We start from the raw sequence: 25,411 nt of genomic DNA, 5'->3' as shown, positions 1-25,411 counted from the left end.
GAACACCAGAAACCACAGTAAAGAAACCAACTTGTATAAGGATGTTTGTCCCAAAAATAAAATGAAAAAGCTAACATTTCTGGGGTATGTTAAGGTCTTCCACATTCTGGAAAACAATTGTTAAGATTAAAATTTGAGCATCATGACCAAAATTTGATACTATGTCCATTTTTTAAATCCCCTCTCAATATGGTCTCTGCAACAGAGCCAGCCACTTGTTCCAAGTACTGGGTTGCTCAGACGAGCACGTCATTCTTCAGGTCTTGCCCACGGCCAACAGAGTACTCACTGTTGATGGCTTCTTATAAAACATTGGGTTCTCAAGCATCCATCTTTGAACTGTCCTCTCCATTAATTTCAACTTGTCAACAATGAGAAACATTTATTAAGTATCATATTACTTAGTTGGTTGTAAAAAAATGATAATAAAATAGAAATATTCCATGCCTTTGGGGACCATAAAATTATATAAGTCACCCTAATAAATGGTTGTCCTTTAATTAGATGGTTATAATACCTATCGAGTTAAGTTTTCCTTTGGATTTTAAGCCAACAGCCTGTAAATTTCTTTATTAATTTTATCATAAATGCAGGCACATTACGTGGTTTAGTCCTTTGAATTTCTGCCAGTTCCCTTCATTTTTCTTTTAACTTACCAGGGAATTGTCCTGTATCCCTTAATTTCAGTCTCTTATTCCTTATTTTCATTTTCTTTCCCCTTGTGAAAGCCAGGCAAATTGTGGGTTTGCGGAGTTAAACACTTTATATGTTGAGTGATCTTTATTAGGCCTACATATGTCAACAAACAACGCAATATCTGTGAGCATTAAACTTTCAACATTTAATGCAGATATCAATGAATGTGCTTTGGATCCCGATATATGTGCCAATGGAATTTGTGAAAATTTACGTGGTAGTTACCGTTGTAATTGCAACAGTGGCTACGAGCCAGATGCGTCTGGAAGAAACTGTATTGGTAAGTTGCTGTATTTATACGAGAACTTTTTGTATAGTTTCATTTCATGGATTATAAGAGAAATTGAAATACAAATAAGTGAATAAAACTGCAGATCTTACAGTTTCTCTTTCCTTCTTATAGAGAGAAATAAAGCTATTGGAATCCACCCAATTCTGTTACAAAATAACAAACTTTTTAGTGGCAGAACTTAGTATTTAAATCATTCTGTTCCCAAGTGAATAGATATGTACTCCATTATTGTCTTGTATTTCTGCATATATCTAAATGGTGCAGTTTTTTTTTTCCACTAAGAAAGGGACTTCAGAGTTAACAAGGCAGGTAAGTTAAGAAAATGAACTGTTACAGGTTTAGAAAACTTTGACTTACAAGGAAGCAACTAGTTGCTACAACCTATCCAAACATAGCTGTTTCTTTATGTAATTTATAAGAGAAGGTTTATAAAAACGCAGGTACCTAGTTCATCTATTCGAGAATTTGTGAAGAATTTAGGTTTTCTTATAGAGCACTGAGTCCATTTTTATAAAGCGAATGCTATCAGTTCATCATTATACATAATAATGGTTACACCTAATCACTGATGACTCTTAAAACCAAGTTTTGATGATTATGATTAGGAAAAAAATATTTTTCAGCCCTTATGGCACTGAATTTCATTATTGAATATATTCATTTGATCTTGAGTTGAAGACATATGTACAGATAGATGTGTAAGTCTGTATTAAATATCATATGCTTATAATGGATTTTGACACTCATGAGGAAGGGCACCAGCCAAAGATTATTGAACATTTATAAAAACATGTAAACCTACTACCTGATATTCACCAGAAGAAAAGTTGCTTCCAGCATAACTGCTGAACACAGTTGAGCACAGGGGCACGCTACTGTAAACAGGGAGATTCAGTGAGCATTTATACCCTAAACATGTTTCATGGCACTACTTGACTCTTTAAAGTAAGAATATGCATAATTTTGATAAAAGTTAGAACTACATTTTAAAATTAAAATGAGGCCAGATTTTAGTTTTAGTTGGCTAGGGTTGCTGTAAAAAAAAAAAAAAACAAAAAACAAAAAAACCTACAAAGTTTGAGTTGCTTCAAGCAAGAGAAATTTATTGTCTCACAATTTGGGAAGCCAGAAATCCAAAATCAAGGTATTCAGAGGGCTATGCTCTCTCTAATGGCTCCAGGACAGAATCTTTCCTTTGCTCTTCTAGCTTCGGGTGTTTGCCTGCAATCTTGATGTTCCTTGACCTGCAGTTGCATCACTCTGGTCACATGTACATCTTTTCCGTGTCTTTTCACTTCATCTTCCTGCTCTGTTTCACATCATTTCCCCTTTTTTATGGACAGTGGCCATATTGGATTACATCCTACCCTAATGATCTCACTTTAGCTTAATTACTTCTATAACATTCCTTTTCCCAAATAAGGTCACATACTGGCTTCAACCTAAGTTTTTTTGAGAAACACATTTTAACCCAAAGCATGGAATGGTAGGTAAATAATTAGTGATGCAGCAAGCTGACACCATCATTGGGAAGTGTATGGAACTGCTTAAAATACAGTGTTACCAAGTCAGAATGGGAGCAAAAACATAACATCCAAACGAAAAAAGATCAGATAAGACACAAAAAATAATATTTATCAGTGCTGATAGAAGTACAGCAAATATTTTTCCAATATCTGTTTTCCAAATTTTTACAACAGTATACCATATATATCGTTTGGTAAGGTACAATTGTTATTCGTGAGACTAAAAATATAACTGTAGGTTAAAGGAACTATGCTCCCCACACTTCATTTTTTATTTCTTTCTGTTATTAACTACATTTGCAAAAATGAGCACGGACATGAAGATAAAACTCAGTGTGAGCTTCTTAAACCTGAGCATTACATAATATTTTCTAGGCTGTTGTAGACTTCTAACAGAATATACAAAATAGATCATTAATTCCCCATAAATAATGAATTGTGTCTGAAGTAAAAACCTAATGGAAAAAGAGTAGTAAGCACCTTTTGTTTAGTGCCATTTAACGCATTTTGATTAGAATTTTAATTTAAAAAAACTTTTTAAAATCATCTCTTGTTTTTATTATATATAAACAAGTATATAGGTGAGTGAGTAATCTTTTGATGTATTTCATTGGTGCTTTCAAATATATAGTGTGTGTGTGTATGTGTGTGTGTGTGTGTGTGTGTGTGTGTGTGTTCATTCAGGGACTTAAGAACATTTTCAAAATAGGCACCAGTATAAGAATGTTCTTGTACAAGTAAAACCGAATATATTTTGCTTAGGATCAAGGAATGTACTGTGGGCACAGAGACTAAGTCTTTTTGGCGGGGTGGGTGCGGGGCAGTGAGATAGGCAAAGGGGATTAAATGAAGTGTCCACTTCCAGTTGTAAAATAAATAAGTCGCAGGGATAAAAAGTACAGCACAGGGAATATGGTCAATAATATTGTAAAAAAATTGTAATTACTCTTACCATGGGGAGCATTGCATGATATATATAAATATTGAATCACTATATTGTAAACCTGAAACTAATACAATATTGCATGTCAACTGTACTTCACTTAAAAATATATTAACTTTTTAAAAGGAGAGATGAAATCAAGGAGGGGATGAGGAAAAATAAAAATAAAAATAAAACTTTATTGGTCATCGGATTGTTCATTTCAACATGTGTTTCTCCTGTCTTTGAATGGCGGTTTTCAGACATTGATGAGTGCTTGGTAAACAGACTGCTCTGTGACAATGGCCTGTGCAGAAACACGCCTGGAAGTTACAGTTGCACGTGCCCACCTGGGTATGTGTTCAGAACGGAGACAGAGACATGTGAAGGTAAGAGATGTCTTGCTTGCCTAGTTGTGAAGCGTAAGTACCTAGATGGCCATCGATGTTTGTCAAGTACATTGATGAAAAAAGATAGTGAACAGAGTATTGTTTGAATATTTTTAAAATTCAATGATCTCCTTCAGCCTCATCTATCAATTTTGAGAAATCACCTGTACTGGGGTGTCTGGCTGGCTCATTTGGTAGAGCATCTGACTCTTAATCTCAGGGTCATGAATTTCAGCCCCAGGGTTGGTATAGAGATTACTTAAGTAAATAAATATACCTTAAAAAAATAAAGAAGGAGCGCCTGGGTGGCTCAGTTGGATAAATGTCTGACTTCAGCTCAGGTCATGAGATCACAGTTCTGGGTTCCAGCCCCGCGTCGGGCTCTATGCTGACAGCTCAGTGCCTGGAGCCTGCTTCAAATTCTGTGTCTCCTTCTTTCTATGCCCCTCCCCCACTCACGTTCTGTCTCTTTCTCTCAAGAATAAATAAATGTAAAATAAAAAAAATTAATAAAAAAAAAGAAGAAATAGTATGTACCTAACCCAGTTTATAAACCCATCAGTTTTGTTCCATTCAGGTAAAATATCAACAAACATTTTGAAATTTGGGTGGGGGGGGGGGGGTAGTGAAAGGAGCCAGTTTGTTTTACTTGCTGAAATTAAATGTCAGATATTTTTTTTGTTTTCTTTTCTCTTTTTAAAAACTGTCATATACTAGCCTCGGGGAAACCTGGCAGGTAATGTCAGAGTCAGCCCTGAGGCACTTTCTCTAAGGATTGATTGATACACCTCAGAGATTGGCCCAGAAAATATTTGGGGCCTGAGTAAAAATGGTCACCATAAATAAATGTATAGTCTAAGGAAATTGTCCTTGCCATTTGATGATTTAAAAGTTACCATTTAGGTTTATTGATAGTAAATCACTGGTTAAAAACTTCTTTCTTTTAACCACATTTTTGTATATATAGTGGATGCTGTGTGAATTATTTACATGACAAAGGGCCTCATTTTCAGTGAGATACCAGCTAAGCAAGCAGGGCATTCAATTATGATTTTGTTTCTTTATCTAAGTCCTGTGTATTTCTGAATAATCCATTGTCTGACTCCTAGTCATTGTTCTTTTTAAGTCTTCCTGGGGAGTGTGGGGGCGGTGGGAGGGGGCACCTATACAAGTGTCCTCTGAAGGTCTCAAATCCAGAAACTGCTGCCAAAGTTACTTAAAAAAAGATTCCATCTTTAATTATTTTGAATAGACCTTTCCTTTTCTGTTGAAACAGTTCTTTTTTGGTGACTCCATAGCCAAGAAAACAGCAGTAGTAATATGATGCAAAAAGATGTTACCATTCTCTCTTCTTATTGTTTCATTTCAAAGCATTCTTGTGAACTGAAACAAGTTAGGGCTTGAACAAGATGCCAGAACACAAGTGACTCAGCTGAAGTCAATGAAATGCAATTACAAAGTGCAATTCTAAGTTTGGATTGAATTGGAGGGACCATTGAAAAATACCAATAAGCCTGAAGAAAACAACAACAACAACAAAACAATAAGAAAAAAAACCCTAAGTATAAAAGGCAGTTTCTCTAAACTCAGTCCTGATACCTGTCCCCTTACTGCCCCCACCTCTTGCAGGAGCTCCTCAAAGAGCAACACTTCTTTCTTTCAATCCTAAAGTACTTGAAGATTCATCTTCTCCATAGTTGAGCAGAAACGATAGAAAAGCTGTCTTTTTTTTTTTTTAATGTTTATTTCTGAGAGAGACAGAGTGTGAGCAGAGGAGGGGCAGAGAGTGAGGGAGACGCTGAATCTGAAGAAGGCTCCAGGCTCTGAGCTGTTGGCAGAGAGGCTGACACAGGACTCGAACCCTTGAACCATGAGATCATGACCTGAACCGAAGTGGGATGCTTAGCTGACTGAGCCCCCCAAATGCTGCTGAAAAGCTGTCTTTTTTAAGTAGCTCAGGTGTCACCAATGTATTCAGCTAGAGTGTTTCCTATATTATCCTTCAGAATTGCTCTGAGAAACATACTCTGTAAAAAAAAAAATACTCTAGCCATATTTCCTCTATAGGTTTTTTTTTTTTGAGGCAGCAAGAAGGGATTTCAAGAGTTGTAATGTTTTATTTTGTTTTGTTTTTTTCTTTATTCCCAACTTTCTGCATTTCCTTCCCATTGTGCTTGATCAGTTTTATCTTTTGTGTTTGTGAGGATGAGCTTCTCTTAAGGGTCAGGAAACTCTGAAAGCATGTCAGCTTAGGATACCTTCTTGGTTTCACAGGGAAGCTGATGAACTAGTTTCCCTGCCCAGTCAAAATACCCTTTAGTCCTGTCTTGAGAGAGGCACATAATGGGGAACAAGGTGGATGGTGTCTTTGAATCAGTTTGGTCCCAGTTGTGTTTGTACACTGAATTGTCAGTGATTTTTATAGCATTTTCCCACCATTGTAACAAGCAAGATGGAAGTGAAGGGTACTAACGCATAAATAAAAGGCAGGGTCTCACCTGCCTGCAGGAACAATTGAAGCGTAGGAGCAAATGGTGTTTAAGCAAATGGTTGGATGATTATATAAATATGAGGGACATTGGGACCAAATCAGGCAACAGTGTTAGAATGAGTGCTCTTTACTTTTGTCCAAAGGATAATTGTTCATGATAAATCTAAGCCTTTTCTTTAATATGAAATATATTTCGTATCTGTCATTCATAAGAACGAAGCTCATGTTATGTAAATAGAAGAGAAATGATAGAGAAATATTTTGGCTCTAGCCTGATGGCATTTGTGGAAATAAAAGTGATTTATTGTGAGAAGCCTAACCAAATAGTTTTTCTCACTTTCTTCCCACTGTTAAGTCATTTGCATTTTATTAAGTGTTTAAAAAAAAAAAGATTTGAAGGCCACGATTGTCTTTTTCCCTTGGGTCTTCTCATTTCTGCCATTGCATTCACATAGTAAATGTGTCTGCCTGAAGCATTTCTCCTTATTCTGTCCTTTTTAAACTAATTTCCAAAGACTAGGCTGGGAATTATTAGCAGATTTAGTGGAGACTCCAGCTTTCTCTGTATATATTTACTATAGTCACTAATTTTGCTTGTCGTTCATGTTTTCAACAGGCTATTTTAAATATATAATAAATAGCAGTAATAATAAAGTTCCGCTGATAGTTCAGACTAAAGTTTCAAAAAATTTATTTTACTTTTTTTGTTTGAGCTCCACAAGTCTGTGAAAGTTAACATTTTTACAGCAAGCACTGTGGTTTAGATTGTGTTTCCAGTGACATAACTAGTTAAATGTAAACCAGATGTGCTTTGAAGTTTATTTCCAGGAATGTACAGTGAACTGTTTCAATTCCTGGTTCCATGACATTTGTAACATAAAAACATTGTATTTAAAGAAAAATTAAACCATTGATATTTGTAGCTGTCATTGTGTGTGTTTATAGTTTGGGAGTTCATAATTGCTTAATTTAGAATAGGGATTTCAAAATATATGATAATTGTCATTTTGCTTTTTTTAGGAGCTTCTTACAAATGAAATTCATAGGTGAATTATATATAGTTTGTCCTCAGATTAGTTATCTGCTTCTTTTTTTGACTATCTGGTTCCCTCTTCCCGTTGTGTTTTTACTAAAAGAATTGCAGTACTCTGGAATAGATGCTTTCATTTTAAATCTGTGCAATATTTACAAAACCCGCTCTTGTATTTTTCTTTTAAGAGGATTTCTTGATACAAACAAACTGATTAAAAACAAAAAAAGATGCATTCATATTTCCTCAATTTCTACTTCAAGAATTAAATTAGTACCTAGGTACTTCCTTAGTAATTTTGAAGTAGCAAAGAGGGTATATACCTGTTTTCCACGTTGATTTTTAAATTTGTGTTTCAAGTCCATAGACTTGCGAGTCAACAGTGAGCCCTGGCTTTTCAGGAGCAATTTAATTTATATTTGACTTGGGCATTCAAGAGCAAGCATTGCAGTCGTTTGGTTATTTTTATGTTGTCCTCAACATAGTATTTTTTATTTAATTCAAAGAGGTGTTGGGACGCCTGGGTGGCTCAGTCGGTTGGGCGTCCGACTTCGGCTCAGGTCATGATCTCACGGTCATGAGTTCAAGCCCCGCATCGGGCTCTGTGCTGACAGCTCAGAGCCTGGAGCCTGTTTCGGATTCTGTGTCTCCCTCTCTCTCTGCACCTCCCCTGCTCATGCTCTGTCTCTCTCAGTCTCAAAAATAAATAAAAACATAAAAAAAAAAAAAAAAAAAAAGGTGTTTAGGAAAAAAAAAAAAAAGTACCCTGGTGAGCTCAGAAATGCTTGTGGCCAACAACAACAAAAAATGCCTTGGGGTATGCTGACCTGTTTCACATAATTAACCAAGTACAAAAAAAAAATCTGTATCCTTTCTTTAAATTGAATGGTTGAGTTTATACTGGGAGTCAGTTTTGGGTATTGTTTCTAGTACTTGGACTGAAGCTTGTATTTATTTGTAATTAACTCCCGTTAAACTAATTTTATTGGCTTGACAATTGCTTTAGTTACCACTTGAGAACATGGGTGTGCTTGTTTACTTATGACAGTCAGTAAGGATTGTGTGGATTATGCTATCTGAGTTGATTAACGATTCAAAGCAGATTAATGACAGCAAAGGTGTGTTTTAAGCAATTAAAAGTTCTCTTTTTTTTATTTTACCAAAATCAGTTTTGTTTTGTTTTTGTTTTGATTTTTTTAAAGTCTGTGCACCAAACGTGTAAATGTAAACAGGCTAAAGAGAGAGGCAAGTAGATGAAGACTGAAAGAGAATACTCTAGTCAGTATTAAAGTTTCATCCCTCGTTTCCTGAGTTTTTTCCAGGAGTTTGGAATGAAAGGCAGCATTGTGATATATTGTCTCTAACACAGGCTTTTTTAATTCTTCTAAAACCTCCCAGAGCCACAAATGACAGAAACAGTCAACCTTTGTGCCCAGCATATTGTACCCAGGAATATGGTTGTTTTCCATCCATTCAGAATTGAGATTTCCCACAGGACAGTTCTGTCTTATTGTGGGGGAAATCAATCCCAATTTGTGCAAAGTGGTAGTGAAAGAGTGGCAAGTAACGTACTAAATCCTTTCACAATACTGGGCTGATTCCTGTAGTCCTACTGAGCCCCTAGTCCTGTCTGCATGTATCCATGCTATAAAATTCATGTCTCCGTTCCCCATTCACTTTATGCCTCCTAGATCCATATTAAAATTGCAACAGCCAAGTTTACCAGACATTCTGGCATAGCATGGCTTGTTGGAATAATATTTTCCAGAAACACATGGCAGTTCTAACAGAATCTTTTCCTCCTGGATTGTAGATATAAATGAATGTGAAAGCAACCCATGTGTCAATGGGGCCTGCAGGAACAACCTTGGATCTTTCAATTGTGAATGTTCTCCTGGCAGCAAACTCAGCTCAACAGGATTGATCTGTATTGGTAAGATTCATACACAGGGCTGGTGTTTCAGCTTCACTGCCAACATAAGTAGAGACCGCAGGCTTTACTGTGGATGAAAACGGAACATGATTACAGGAAGCTAGTAATTAGGAGTTTCTTGAGTTGTTTGCTCTCATTATCAGGGTCGGAGTAAAACATGATAGCCTAAGCGGGCGGGCTTCTGAATTTTGTTAGCTTCTAAGAAGTGTTCCTGTCACATGAGTAGATGATACATTATGCTGTAGATCATGAGCATTTGCATACCACACACAAATTTATGTTTGCTACCCTAGAATGCCTTAGGAACCGAGGCAATCAAATCCCTGCTGCATACTTTTTATAACACGATTCAGAACAATAATGTGATAGAATTTGGTCTCAGTTAATAGGACAAGAATTGGAGGCCTTTAAACAAATAGAGGGAAGTTACTATTTTTTCATTTTCCCCATCAATCCTAAATGTATAGGCCCAAGGAAGGAAAGATAACGTTTCCCGCTGTTGGAAATTTAAGGAGAAAGATGCTGAAACTTCCAAACTGGTATCTTTTTATAGGTCTCAAAACATTTAAGGTCAGTTTGTGATAATGATGGTAGGATGTACTTAAAACAAGATAGTCTGATCTGTTATTGCAAGAAGCAATTCAGCACATGTAATAGGGAAAACTGTCTCACTGTCTGTGGCCCCGTCGGCCAGACATAGGACAGTTCTCAGGGTTAGCTAGTATTCACTTTTAAAGTAAACTAAATATATATATTTCCAGATCGGAAGGTATTTTAGTTTTGCACAGTGCCAAGTAATTTGTCAGTTTTTGTTATCTAGCCAGCATGAATTTTCAGTTGAATGTTTGTGAAAGACAATGGTATTTTCAGTATTATGTCTGATGCTTATACCATTGAGCTGGATGTTAGAATACCTGTTTGTTACATGAAGAAAAAAGACCTAGTCCAAAATTATCAATGAAAACCTTCCCTTTGGAAACGCCAGCTCTTCAGCTCCCCGTGAGGTACAGCTGGTGAAATTTGAGCCTTGCTCGCTTTCCATATTAGGAAACAGACTGCCATCTGCCTGGGGCACTACTTTTTTTCTTATAGAATTCCTTTGGGGGAGGGGTGGAGTCGGATCCCGGAAAGGCAGAAATATTTTTGCTAGGCCACAGTTGCCAGCTGAAATGGAGTCATTTTATTGTGCAAAGGAAATGAAGTCTGCACTAATTAATGTCAATTAATTGTCAGTTAATGTGGATTAATTAATGTCGCAGAAAACTAAACCTGTATGCCACTTGGGCATCAAAAGTACCTTAGTTTTTGCTTCATTGTAAAGACTTCTCTTATTTTGGCCTTTTCCCTTTCTATTTATTAATGAAAAAGGAACAAAGACTTTTTACTCCCGAGTCATTATGTTGGACACTAAACACCACCATATTTTTCTCAGCTGGTGTGTTGGGAGTTTTTACAGGACATGATCAAACTTGAATATCCCAGCCTAGGGCTGCTCGCAAAGAAATTTACTTAATATTTTAAAATTTTAGACATAATTTTATCTGTTTTTTTTTTATTGAAAACAGAATTCTAGCTTTAAAATGGAAATAGGTTGTAAAACATACATAGAAAAAAATAGGAAAATTTGTAATAGGACAGACAGTGTCTCTAATCAGTGCTCAGGCTGCACACCGCTTTTTCATTACAGCCCAATGTCTCTATTTAGAACTGAATAAAAATTCCCTGATACGATTACTAATTTAAAATTAAGTTAGAGCATATAGAAACTGGTGAGATACTTAGAATGTTGAGAGATTTAGAGTATATTCTGCAGACTCCCTAAGTGTAAATTAATCATAAACTGTTCCGTAAACTGCTTGAAAAGACCATTCATTGTATTCTGGTTGAAAATGATTCAGTGTAATGGAACAATACATTTGATTAATCTTTCCTGGATGACACTGCTCAGCCATGGGATGACTCTTTGTGATCCAGACCAATTTCTCTCATCGTTGGCTTATGTCTGTGTGCTGTCCTCAGTGACATGGACATGACAATGACAAGAGCAGTGGTCTCCCTGGTAACAAGTGATCCTTGCTTCTTTCTTATCTTTACTTGTTAGCAGTGCTCTTCTCTCACCCCTTCTCAAGAAGTTTTCGATTTTTGGCCTTCTCTTCTCCTTTCACTTTTCTGACCCCTTTTTCTCAGTTCCCTGTGTCTTCTGTGTCCTCCTGACCTCCAGCTTAAAGTGTCACCCTGGTCAGTCCTTGGACCTTCTGGCTTCTCTGTCTACACTCACACTTAAATGGCTTCTACATTGACCCTCACATGTTCGTCTCCTTCCTCAACCTCCCCACTAATTCCAGACTTATATTTCCAACTGTCTGCACGCTGTCTCCATTTGGATGTCCAATAGATGCTTCAAACTTAACATGGCCAAAACGGAATTGCTGTCTTTTGGCTTGGACCTGTGTCTCCCAGAATGACTTCTGTCTCGGCAAATGGCAGTTCCATTTTGCCAATCAGCAGCCCGCAAAACCTTGGAGTCATCTTTATGCCTTTCTTTGAAACACCCATTGAATCCATCAGCAAATCCTGTTGATTATATTTGACTTTTATCCATATTCCAACCTTTTCTCAGCACTACCTACCACCAGCAACCCACCCATCCAAGCCCATATTATTTCTCTTCTTGATTATTACTGTAGCCTCTATCTTATCTTTGTCTTCTCATTATCTGCCACCCTACAGTCTTTCCTTAGAGTTGACCTTGTAGATCAGGTCTTCCCTCACGACCTTTGTTAATATAACAGTCTTCTTCCAACGTACACCCTCAAGACTGCTTCTCCTGCTTTATTTTTTTCAGAGTTCTCACCCAGCCCCTACCCACACAACTACATAACTACATCTGATGTGTGTATGTGTGTATGTCTATACACACACACACAAAAACAATCAGAGCAAGAGAGATGCATCTGTATGTTTGGATATGTGTATCAGTGGATTTTGTGACTTTTGAGTGCTGATACCATGCCAGCCAAAAGAAACATGGTGTTACAAAGTGAAGGCTCTGAAATCAGACTGTGTGCGGCTTTGAGTTGTGATGTGGACACTGTACCACCCGGGTGACCTTGGGGTAAACTAGCTGACCTCTGCGGGCCTCAGTTTTCTCCTCTGCAAATAGTAGCTACCTTAGAGGCTATTTTCACGTGTAAATAAATGAAGACGGGAAAAGCCCTATAAAAAGCCATTCATTTGAGACCTGATACAGTCTGATGAGAAAGTCTTTTTTCATTTGCACACAGTTTTCCACCCAAACTGAATCTTGCAACAAAGAAAGGTACCCCATCCCTTTTTGTGTTACTTATTTTGTTTTCACTTCTTGCCCTGAAGCCTTGGGCAACAGGGCACTTATTCCTACCTTGCTTGCCTTCAGTCGGGACTCAGAAACCACAGGGGCTTCCGAACCTGCAATTTTACTATAATTCTCTTTTGCTGTCTCCCATTATGCTTTATTTGTATTGTTGTACTTAGCAGTAAAGCTTTACCCGTATTATTAAATAAATTTTAAGGTACATACCATGGGAATATACTTTTTTCCTTATTGTTCTCCGAGGCTGTGTGCCGCAGTAGGCTGTTAAGTTTCTGTCAGACTGTAGTACTCACCTAAGGAGTTTGTCAACTCCTCAGGCTCCTAGGCCGCACACCTGCAGACTTGTGAATCCACATTTGAACAAGAGCCTTGGCAGTGTCACGCACCCTGAACTGAGAGCCGCAGTGCTGTAAGGAAGGCTTCGTGTAGGATTTATTTTACCCAACTCCTATTTGCCCCATCAACTTTGCTGGATTCCTTGTCACCATTACAAAATCAGCTATTCAGCAGTCACGTAAGGAAGATCCTCAGTTACATGTGATATGGAGACAGACTAAAAAGTAAGAGTAGTTACTGCTAGACTGTTGGGTACACGTCCTTTTTATATGGTCCCTTCTCTTTCTTCAGATAGTTGGCCATCAGCATGCATTCTTCTTTGAAGGAGAGTTAAAGCTACATATATGGTATGTCTAGGCAAATGCCTGAAAGAAAAATCCATCAGGTATTAGCCCTGATGTGTCTTAGTGGTAGTGTTATGGGTGATGTTTCTTTTCTTCTTTATCTTGTAATTTTTTAATCAATTATTCATCAAATCATTATCTTCAGTTAGAGAAAAACTGGTGTCTCTGATCTAGAACATAAATTGTGTGTGGTTTGTTTGGTGGGGGATTACAAGAGAAGGAAATCATTTAAGGAATTTTATTTGGTAAAATCTTAAATATCAGAGCATTTATCATAAGAGATAAATCTTGTGAGTGTTTTTCACACAAGTAATGATCTTAGCGGGGTAATGCACTGTGTTTGTAAATACCAGCATAAAATCTTAGACAGCAGTGGCTGCTTGTGGAGTATCACTAGATTTCATTATAAAAATTATCATACCTTATGAGATGTACAGGGTATAATACTGGGCTTACGTGTAATATAGTATATTTAAAATACATGTACACATAAATAGGTTTGAAACATACGCAGTGAAACGTTTTTAAAATAATGCTCTTGTTAAATACTGTAAAAATTGCCTATGTCGTTTATAACTGCATTGCATTGTCTTCAGAGATGAGAGCTCCCCATTCCTTCCTGTTCCTTTTCAGACAGCCTGAAAGGGACGTGTTGGCTCAACATCCAAGACAACCGCTGTGAGGTGAACATTAATGGAGCCACTCTGAAATCCGAATGCTGTGCCACGCTTGGAGCTGCCTGGGGCAGCCCCTGTGAACGGTGTGAACTAGGTAGGGGGCCGTCCAGGGCTCTTTCTGGGCTTGTCACAGGAGCTTCTCCTTCACATAGCCAGATACCTGTCTCACTATGTATTTCCATAGTGAGGAAGACCATAAGATCACGACCCTTTTCTGTTATATCTTTTCTGTTGAAATTCGTTCACTTGTTGAAATAGGTACTTGGTTTATCCCTTGACTGTAAGCAGACCTTCTGAGCACCCTCGACAAGGAAGGGAACTAGCTGGAATCTAGCTGCTCGGTGACTGTCAGTATCCTTCAGGATCCGTGTCTGCATGTGCCCAAGTAGAAGATGGCGTCTCTTTGCCTTACATCTTTTTACTTGTCTATTTGTAATTTAGCTGAGGATGTAAAAGCAAGACTGAACTGTAGGAAAACTGTCAGAATCTCAGTGTGGCTCAGCACTGATGGGAATTACCACCGTATGTCACGCTTGCTACTGAATTGATCAGAGGGCATCTGGAGCCTTGGCCTCTAAAACCCCAGCTTCTGGTTTTTAGTCAGTTCAACTTAGATTCCATTATACTGTTTCTTGAACTTAAAACACTTATGTTTCCTTTTGTAATGAGGTTCTGTTGTTCTCACAGATACAGCTTGCCCAAGAGGCTTTGCCAGGATTAAAGGTGTTTCTTGTGAAGGTGAGTGTATACTTGGACGATACTGTAAGTGTTTAGAGCAGTATATCACGTTGACGTTCACTTCAGAGATTTATCATTCTTAAAAACCTCAGTACAATAAAAACAATGAATCAACAAATGCTTTGTAATAATACCCTTGGAAAACAGCTTACAGTTCCCCCATTTCTCCTCTTTTATGCTGGTGGGTAAATTTTCATGGGGACACCGTTAGGTGTCAAGGCACAAAACAGCTGGGAAGGGAGTGTGTCTGGGCTGTTTTATGGATGGGCAAGGCCGTGGTCATTTTCACAGCTGGTGCCTAGGAAACCCAGTGGTTGCACTGTGAAATATTTCTGTTCAGGCCAAGTAATAATCCACATTGTGTTGTAGATTGAATCTGCTATATGGGAAGACTACACCTGCTTTTTCTATTTCTAACATCTTTTATCCCTCTGCTTGCTTCATTTCCCTGCAGACGTTAACGAGTGTGAGGTATTTCCTGGCGTTTGTCCAAATGGACGCTGTGTCAATAGCAAAGGATCTTTTCATTGTGAGTGCCCTGAAGGCCTTACGTTGGATGGAACTGGCCGTGTGTGTCTGGGTAAGACTCACATCCTCATGGATTTGATGCATGAAACCAGCGATGAATTTTTCTTATTTCTTGGGCATTGACCAATTCAAAACCATTGAGTCTATAGCTGGAAACAGGACTTAAGTGGGATATTTGGAAGGAAAATCACTAGACGTTATTTTTAAAGTGAGTGTTCAAGGGACATGGTTCCTGTATAATACAGAAAGTTGGAACTGCTCAACAATTATCTCAAACGTCAGTTTCTTTAATCACGTATTTTGGGCAGGGTCAGTCTTTCACATTGGCCAATGGAGTAAGAAAACTATCTATGTTTTCAACATAAAAGAAAAATTGGAGACTAGGGTTTGGAGTCAACGTTTATCAGGTCATTGAAGTTACACTCTTAGAGAAGACAGTGAGGAAGTCCTGGGTAAGGTTATTGTTTCTTTTTAAAAATATTGCCAGATAGGGCACCTGGGTGGTACACTTGGTTGAGCAACTGACCCTTGATCTTGGCTCAGCTCATAATCTTACGGTTTGTGAGTTCGTCCCACGTCGGGCTCTGCAGGGACTCTCGGAGCATGCTTGGGATTCTCTCTTCCTGTCTCTGCCGCTCCCCCACTTATGCTCGCTCTCTCTCTCTCTCTCTCAAAATAAATAAACTTAATCAAAAAAAATTGCCTGATCCTAGTCCTTCCTTTACCACCTGAGAGTTTAAATTTTCCTAATGCTTTATTTTCTAAAAATCTAAAATGAGGAAGCTCTTTCTTTCAACATCATTAGTACAGAAATATGTAATTGACCTTATCATTATCAATGTCATTTTGCCTGAATCAGAGTTTGATTAATGAAAAAGAAACTTTTCTTAATCCTGTATTGTATCTAAGCAGTTTTTTGTTTAATTATGGGATTTCCCAACATGCTATAGAACAGTAAGTTTTTATTTTTTAAAATAACTTTTTATTCATAGGCTTATAGGTTTATATAAGCTTATATAGGTTTATAGGTTTTTATTTATAGGTTTATATTTGTAATTTAAGCTTGTACACAACGTATGAGCATTGATAGTGTTAGTCAGATATCTTTAAGGTATTTATTTTTATTTATTTTATTTTTTTAATTTTATTTTAGAGAACAAGCAAGTGGGGGAGGGCAAAGGTGGGGGGAAGAGAGAGAGAGAAAGGAACAGAGAATCTTAAGCAGGTCCACACTTAGTGCGGAACCAACGTGGGGCTTGATCTCATGACCTTGGAATCATGACCTGAGCTGAAATCAAGAGGAGGAAGCTCAACTGACTGAGCCACCCAGGTGCCCCTAAGGTATTTAAATGTATCGGTGATTTTTTAAATTAGTAGTAAAAACTGTTTGCAACATCATACAGATTAGTTATTATAATTGACACAGATTTCATTTTAAGTTAATTTTAATAGTATATTTAAATTAGGCTACAAAGTATGACTATAAAATCATACGGAACTGGTTAGAAATGATAATATCCAAAGTCCAATAATAAAGGAAAATTCTTTTCAGATTTTTATTGTTAAATTATCTAAGAAAGTATCTTTTGAAGATGCCAAATAACAGTATCCGTATTGGTCGAATGACTAATATATCAAATTGCTTTCAGTAACCAAAGAATTCTATACCTGAAGAGATATATTAGTAATTGTAAATTATCACTCAACAAAGTATGTTCCCAATAATATTATTCAAAATCAAACCTTTTATAATATTCTAAAAGGATGCATTGAAGTCTTCATTCTCGCACTTGGGTTAAATGATTTTGGCACTACTTAAACTATTCTACAAAAATGCACTGTGGCTCCGGACATGAGGAAGTTTCAAGAAGAGACTAACATTTGAAAATGTAAAATATCCTGAGAACAAAAGTAGAGGAAAACCACTTTGATAGAAACTGATCTAAATCAGGGTTCCAAATTGGAATACTTTCAGGGGCTAGGCGGGTAACTTCAATGAGTGAGGTGATAATAGGAGTCTTGAGGACTGCTGCAAACTCTAGATAGAGAGCATATACTATCCCAGAGTTTCCAAATGCATATTCTCATTTCTCTGCCAGTCAGTGAAAACATTCCCAGGCCAGATGTGGCCAGTGTACAGTGTTTTGATTCTTGAGGCAGATATTGATATGGATCTGTGTAGCAAAGACACGGGATTACTCTGCCAGCCTCTCCTAACTTTTCACATACTAAGTTCAAATGCTTTTTATTTATTTTATTTTTTTTAGCTAATCTTGCTTCTTGAGCAAATTACTTCAATGACCTCAGAAACAGTTTGACTCAGTCCATAGTTCTCAGGGTACCTAAATAAAACTTACATATCTTGTTAAGATCCTTACTGCCCTGGCAACAGTATTAGATGGGGTTGGCTGTGACTGAGAACAGCCCCTAGATGCCTGGAGGTCATGAGACTCTATGGATTACTGTTGTATCTCACACTACCAGAGAGCATGGCTTTGGAATTGGTGTTGGTGTGGATATAGAAGTCAGAATCCCCTATTCTGAATACCTATAGTCAGTCTACCAAGTCAAAATGAAAATTTACCACAGTGATTTATTTCTTTAAAAATAGGACTTTGTAATTACCATCCTTGGAAATGTTTGTAACTATAAGCTAAAGGAGGTTGCTAAAGTTTATGGTGCCTTTGCTTGAGCACTTAAAAGACCCAGTATTGACAGGAACTAAAATAGTAAACATATTTATTTCTTTATGTTTATATTTCCATTAGGGATCTCTTATTCTCTGTTAAACAGTTGTGAGGTTTAGGAAAGGATTTGATACCTTGAAATGTCAATATCAAATAAAACATACTATGTGATTAAGGAAAACCTTTTTGATCTCATTATCCATATTTAGCCAAGTATCCATTATCCATATAGCCAAATGTTTGACTGTATTTGACCAACAATTCTGTTGACTAATAGATAAATGTGTGATTTACACACCATGCTAATTTATCTTATCTTGTGACTCTTGATTGATCTAAGGACCTGGTATGTTTCAAGATTAAAGGGAAAATTTGACATTTAAGCAAATAATTTGGCCCCTTACTAGGGCAGATTTACATAATGCAGGACAAAAACCATGATGCAAAAGGTAAATTTGACCAGAAAAAAAAAACAACTTGAAATGCAAAAATACTTTTTTTCCTTTGTAAAGCTGTTATAGTACTTGTCCCAAATTGGCACATAGATAACGGTTGATCATTTGTTGTTTCTGATTAGGACATGACAGCTGGTCACAAGCCCCTGTAAGCAATTTAGTGAACAAGAAGAGTCTGTCATTCAAATTATCTTATTCTTTCTCAAATGAGCAATACAAAAAAGGGATCATGGGTGATGATATGAAGGAGTCATGTCACAAGGGAACCTTTTCTTCCTGAAAAACCCACCTTTGTTCTCTTTAAATGACTATCTGTTACGAAGTCCATTCCAGGAGGTCAGGGACCCTGTCTCTCATCCATGAGTGTATCTCCAGAGCTTGGCATCATGCCAGGTGCCAAGCAAAAACTCAGTTTATGAACCATCGATGAATGTGACACCTTAGTCTCAAACTGTGATTTCATTTGCCATGTAGACATCCGCATGGAGCAGTGTTACTTGAAGTGGGATGAAGATGAGTGTGTCCATCCTGTTCCTGGAAAGTTCCGCATGGATGCCTGCTGCTGTGCAGTTGGCGCAGCTTGGGGCACCGAGTGTGAGGAATGCCCCAAACCTGGCACCAAGGAGTATGAGACCCTGTGCCCCCGGGGGCCCGGCTTTGCCAACAGAGGGGACGTTCTTACGGGGCGGCCATTTTACAAAGGTAACTGTCAGGGTCACGTTGATCTTCCTACACTTGAAGCTCACCTCCCGCATTCTCTCAGAATTGGTTTTGCTTTAAGCATATGATTTGCCACTTCCATTTTCTTTGTTAAACGTGATCTGTGGCCTGCCTTATGGCCCCAGAATATAAATCACCTATATAGGCTGGTATTGAAGTAAAGATGTAAAACGTGCCACTAATCTCACATTTCCTACATCTTTGCACATGCACCTCTTCTGTCCTTAGCACAGCCTGACCAGATGGGGCCCTGGTGTAGTGAAATGTTCCCTATCCCCCCTAAACCTTACCAGACAATTGGTCAGAAAGGAAGAGGTCAGAACTCTTCAAATGCAGAATCTTTTTCACTTTTCAAACGTTCTGTGTGGCATCCACATGATCGCCAAAAATTTTGAGCCCCCTTTTTTTAGTTGGGTATGTTACTTTCCATTGTGATAGATTTTCAGCTTTAACCGGTGAACCCGTTCTTTTAGTACCAGCCGGCTCAACGTTCCTGCTTTGTCCCGCTTTTAGATATCAATGAATGCAAAGCTTTTCCTGGGATGTGCACCTACGGAAAGTGCAGAAATACCATTGGGAGTTTCAAGTGCCGTTGTAACAGTGGCTTTGCTCTGGACGTGGAGGAAAGAAACTGCACAGGTGAGTCTGCTCTTGTGTTGTATTTGGCAAACCCTTGCTCTCTTTCTTTGCTCGGTTGGAAAGTCCTGCCTTCAAAAGTCCATGTTGTGTTTTTTGTTTTTTTCCCTCTGCTCTTAAGTCACTTCTCCAAACAAGGTCTTGTAAGAGCTACACAGTAAGTAGCATGAAAACGCTATTTTGCCTTACCTCAAGAAAAACATAAAAATTTGATTTTCAGAATAATGAAGACTCAAGACTGTAGCAATCAACAATTATATAAATGATATGTAGTATCTATTTAAAAATGTTAACGTTTTGAATAGAGCTGTTGTAACTTATTTTCCTCATCTTTAAAGAGTTTTCTTAGGGGCGCCTGGGTGGCTCAGTCGGTTGGGCGTCCGACTTCAGCTCAGGTCACGATCTCGCGGTCCATGAGTTTGAGCCCCGCTTCGGGCTCTGGGCTGATGGCTCAGAGCCTGGAGCCTGTTTCCGATTCTGTGTCTCCCTCTCTCTCTGCCCCTCCCCCGTTCATGCTCTGTCTCTCTCTGTCCCAAAAATAAATAAACGTTAAAAAAAAATTTAAGTAAAGAGTTTTCTTAGTAATTACTATCCAGTCGCCATCCATATCCCTATTGATATCTGCTCCCTTTAGTTTGAAAAGATGAGAAAATCCAAATTTTTCTATCACATTAAATAAATTATTCCGAACTCTTGAAATAGACGTCCCAAATCTTATTTTCAAAAGCCTCTTTATTCATATTCTCCTGGGAATGTTTCCTTCTCTGCTGTCCTCACCCTTGTCGCTGCTTCATGATCTCCACTGAAACGTGCTTGTGACTCCTTCCTCACTTCGTGTTGCACAAGGTACTGGAGTCCCTAAGTCCCCACCCCACCTAGACCACCCTGGCGCATTTCGCAACTGTCTGCCTCCCCTGCTGCCCAGCTCCTCGCCCGCACATGGTTTTCCTGCTTGGTGCTCAGGTGGCTGGTCTGTGGAGACCTGCCTGTACCTCACGCATCTGCCTTCAACAGGTCTCAGTGACGCTGTTCACCTCTCATGCCTCTGAGTCTCTGCTCTACTTTTTTTAAGTTTATTTATTTTTGAGGGGGAAAGAGAGAGAGAGAAAGGTAGAGAGGAAGGGGCAGAAAGAGAAGGAGAGAGGGAATCCCAAGCTGGCTTTGTGCTGTCAGCACAGAGCCTGACGTGGGGCTGGATCCCACCACCTTGAGGTCATGACCTGAGCTGAAATTAAGAGTCGGATGCTTCACCGACGAGCCCTTCTCTGCTCCACTTCTCTTTTTTTTTTTTTAACTATTTATTTATTTATTTTTTTATGAAATTTATTGACAGATTGGTTTCCATACAACACCCAGTGCTCATCCCAAAAGGTGCCCTCCTCAATACCCATCACCCACCCTCTCCTCCCTCCCACCCCCCATCAACCCTCAGTTTGTTCTCAGTTTTTAACAGTCTCTTATGCTTTGGCTCTCTCCCATTCTAACCTCTTTTTTTTTTTTTTTCCTTCCCCTCCCCCATGGGTTCCTGTTAAGTTTCTCAGGATCCACATAAGAGTGAAACCATATGGTATCTGTCTTTCTCTGTATGGCTTATTTCACTTAGCATCACACTCTCCAGTTCCATCCACGTTGCTACAAAAGGCCATATTTCATTTTTTCTCATTGCCACGTAATATTCCATTGTGTATATAAACCACAATTTCTTTATCCATTCATCAGTTGATGGACATTTAGGCTCTTTCCATAATTTGGCTATTGTTGAGAGTGCTGCTATGAACATTGGGGTACAAGTGGCCCTATGCATCAGTACTCTTGTATCCCTTGGATAAATTCCTAGCAGTGCTATTGCTGGGTCATAGGGTAGGTCTATTTTTAATTTTCTGAGGAACCTCCACACTGCTTTCCAGAGCGGCTGCACCAGTTTGCATTCCCACCGACAGTGCAAGAGGGTTCCCATTTCTCCACATCCTCTCCAGCATCTATAGTCTCCTGATTTGTTCATTTTGGCCACTCTGACTGGTGTGAGATGATATCTGAGTGTGGTTTTGATTTGTATTTCCCTGATGAGGAGCAACTCTGAACGTCTTTTCATGTGCCTGTTGGCCATCCAGATATCTTCTTTAGAGAAGTGTCTATTCATGTCTTCTGCCCATTTCTTCACTGGGTTATTTGTTTTTTGGGTGTGGAGTTTGGTGAGCTCTTTATAGATTTTGGATACTAGCCCTTTGTCCGATATGTCATTTGCGAATATCTTTTCCCATTCCGTTGGTTGCCTTTTAGTTTTGTTGGTTGTTTCCTTTGCTGTGCAGAAGCTTTTTATCTTCATAAGGTCCCAGTAATTCACTTTTGCTTTTAATTCCCTTGCCTTTGGGGATGTGTCGAGTAAGAGATTGCTACGGCTGAGGTCAGAGAGGTCTTTTCCTGCTTTCTCCTCCAAGGTTTTGATGGTTTCCTGTCTCACATTTAGGTCCTTTATCCATTTTGAGTTTATTTTTGTGAATGGTGTGAGAAAGTGGTCTAGTTTCAACCTTCTGCATGTTGCTGTCCAGTTCTCCCAGCACCATTTGTTAAAGAGGCTGTCTTTTTTCCATTGGATGTTCTTTCCTGCTTTGTCAAAGATGAGTTGGCCATACGTTTGTGGGTCTAGTTCTGGGGTTTCTATTCTATTCCATTGGTCTATGTGTCTGTTTTTGTACCAATACCATGCTGTCTTGATGATGACAGCTTTGTAGTAGATTCTCTGCTCCACTTCTGAACCTCTTCTGGTCCACACACTCTCTCAGATGCCTGCTCACTGCCTTTCTTCTCCCTGGACATCCACTCCTGTGGCCAGAACCCTTCCTGCAGGCACCTCTGTGTGGAAGTGACATTGCCTCTTCCACAGTTTTCCACTCCTCCCTGTTCCTTCCCCTCTGCTGCTCCTGCTCCAGCCCTGGTCAGCAGGCTCCCTCCCCTCTCTGCAGTGAATTGCCCTCTTTCCTTTTGCTTTCCCTGGACCTGAGAACAGTCACGCCGTTTCCCCTGCCATCTTTTCTCTCATGCTGCCACCCTGTGTCTCAGCATTTATCTCTCATGTCTGTCTCCAGAAGAGCCCATGTAATTTTGTCTTTTGCTGTCCCTCATTCAGGCACATGTACGTTCTCTCACGAAACACCTTCGTGGAGTTGAAAAAAATCTCTTTCTGTTGGTGCATATTCTCCATGACTTCTCTGCTTGGCCACATCCCTTCCCTGATTTTCTTCTGTCTTGGTCTCCATGGTACCTCCCCGTCTTGATCATCCTCCTGTGCCTATGACGATTCTCCTTGCCCTTGCCAATTTCTAGAGTCCTCTGCCTCTCACAGCTGCACGTGCACCATGCCTGTGCAGACGGGCTCTGCCGAGCTGACTCCGCTGTGTGAACACTGTCCTCTGTGCTGGCTGAGTGCCATGCCACACGTACACCTGCCGTCCTGCAGCCCCTCTTCTCTTCAGCCCCCTTTTGTCCCTCCCCCACACCCCCCTCTCTCGGGGCTTCCTCGCATGTGGCAATAGCATCACTTCACTCAGAATGGGGCCTCAGACTTAATTTTGACCTCTCCCTATGTTGGACAAGGGAAGAAGTTACATGTAATCTTCCATCACAGGAGTTGCTTCAAGACTTTCTACAAGACTATTGCAGGTGCAGGCCCAGCTCTCGGGAAACAGAGCAGAGATTCATGTGCAGGAAGTTCACTAGGGATTGCTCTTGGGCTCAGCATCTAGGGGAGGGAGGGGAAGAACGCAGGAGTGAGAAGCAGGGGCTGCTGGGCGGCCATCAGGCCCCGCGTGGTCCTCCGCCCATCCCACAGGAAGCGCTGTACCTAGGCTGGCCCATCAGAACTGTCGTGGGTTAGGGCAGAGGGCCTAGGCGTTTATGGACCTGCGTGGTCAGTCTTTGGATACATCTGCCCAGAGAAAAGGGTGTGACTGCAAGGAAGGGTCCTCTTAGCTAAGGCATTTCCTAAAGATAGTTTACATCTCAGGACTTTGTGCCCCCCGCACCCCCAGGAGTAGAAGGGAAAAGGCAAATAGTAAGTCCTTCCTTCCTGAAGGGGGAACCGGGCAACACCTGGCAGTATTCACTGCATCGCAGATTTTTCCATCGTCTTCCATCCCATTGATTGCCCAGTCTGATCTTTCATGTTCAACAATGACCATGTGTTACTCCCCACAAAGCAACTTTCAGCGACTCCCATGATCTGAAACCTGGGTAAAGACCGTGTTTTTCCCGTTCTGACTCCCCTTCTTCTCTCTGGTGTGACATTAGCCCAGTCTTACTGAAACTCACCTTCTTTAACTGTGTGAGAAACAGGTTTGTTGGTCACACTTCAGTGTGGTGGTGTATAATGTGAAGGGACAGTGGGACATTGTTGGTTGCCATTCTTCACGGCATATAAAGCCCATCTTCTTGGGGCACCTGGGTGGCTCATTTGGTTGAGCATCTGACTTCAGCCCAGGTCATGATCCTGCGGTTCATGGGTTCGAACCTGATGTCGGGCTCTGTGCTGATGGATCAGAGCCTGGAGCCTGCTTCACATTCTGTGTATCCCTCTCTCTCTGTCCCTCCCCAACTCTGTCTCTCTGTCTCCCAAAAAAAAACATTAAAAAAATTTTTTAAGCCCATCTTCTTTTGGCATCCTCAGTAATCACACCTGTCCTCCCTGTCCTTGCATTAATTTTTAACCTGTATGATCCCGCCACTCTGAAATGCATTATTTTTTTTCACCGGTGCACTTTATCTCTTTTCTTTCCATTGATGCCACTTCTTTAACGTTAGAATTTCTATACAAGCTTCAAGGATGAGAATTTCTATACAAGCTTCAAAGCCACCTCCCCCAAAATACCAATTTTTAGCGGAGAACATAGATACAGTGCTCTGTATAATTCTCATGAGACAGGCCCTGTTCTCAGCACTTGGCAAATAGTGATTCACTTAATCCTCCCAGGTGGGTTGTGCTCTACTCCCCATTTTACAGCGATGGAGATTGAGGCACAGAGAAATGAAATGATTTTCCCAAGCCTCTTCATCTGGTAGGTGATAAAACTAGCACTGGTACCTAGGTATCTGGTTCTGGAGTCTACACTCTACACCACTGTCCAGCTCTTATCACATCACAGCTGCCAAAACATGCCCCTCCTCTGCCGACAAGTTTATTCCATGTTCTTCATGTGGTTCTAGCTGTCAGTTTCTAGATCCTGATAGACTGTAAGAGAGTTAAGATGCATATCGTTAACTGTCTAATTGAATCACTGAATTTTGTGAAGAATTTTGTTTAAGGAGCATCTGGGTGGCTCAGTCGGTTAAGCTTCTGACTCCTTGATTTCGACTCAGGTCATGATCTCACAGTTCCTGAGTCGAAGCCCCACATAGGGCTCTGCGCTGAACCTCCCTCTCTTTCTGCCCCTCCCCTGCTTTCATTCTGTCCCTCTCTCTCTCTCTCTCTCTCTCTCAAAATAAAACTTAAAAAAAAGAATTTTGTTTACAAGGAAGTACTTATATATTTTTTTCAGTATTGCCTGCAATTAGGGAAATAGAGAAAGCCCCAGTGCCGAGAGAAAGCCTCTGACTTTCTGAGACTGAGACACCCCCGAGAGAGCATGTACAAGTTATCACTGGTAAATCTTGTGATAGAAAAGCT

General features: G+C 39.6%; 1 protein-coding gene across 2 annotated transcripts in view; it reads left to right on the top strand.

The window, feature by feature from the left end:
- FBN2 (fibrillin 2) overlaps positions 1 to 25,411 on the top strand; it is a 257,700-nt gene that overhangs the window by 159,004 nt on the left and 73,285 nt on the right. For both annotated transcript variants that reach the window (XM_047859972.1, XM_047859981.1), the window contains 8 exons: positions 851 to 976; positions 3,700 to 3,825; positions 9,160 to 9,279; positions 13,945 to 14,082; positions 14,676 to 14,726; positions 15,181 to 15,306; positions 18,871 to 19,098; positions 19,630 to 19,755. In XM_047859972.1, coding sequence (XP_047715928.1) covers positions 851 to 976; positions 3,700 to 3,825; positions 9,160 to 9,279; positions 13,945 to 14,082; positions 14,676 to 14,726; positions 15,181 to 15,306; positions 18,871 to 19,098; positions 19,630 to 19,755 — 1,041 coding nt within the window. The remainder of the gene's footprint in view (positions 1 to 850; positions 977 to 3,699; positions 3,826 to 9,159; positions 9,280 to 13,944; positions 14,083 to 14,675; positions 14,727 to 15,180; positions 15,307 to 18,870; positions 19,099 to 19,629; positions 19,756 to 25,411) is intronic.

Source organism: Prionailurus viverrinus, chromosome A1 (genome assembly GCF_022837055.1).
Source record: "Prionailurus viverrinus isolate Anna chromosome A1, UM_Priviv_1.0, whole genome shotgun sequence".
NCBI classification, from domain to species: Eukaryota; Metazoa; Chordata; class Mammalia; order Carnivora; family Felidae; genus Prionailurus; species Prionailurus viverrinus.
The sequence above is the reverse complement of the archived record's forward strand: the minus strand, read 5'-3'. Positions and strand labels throughout refer to the sequence as shown.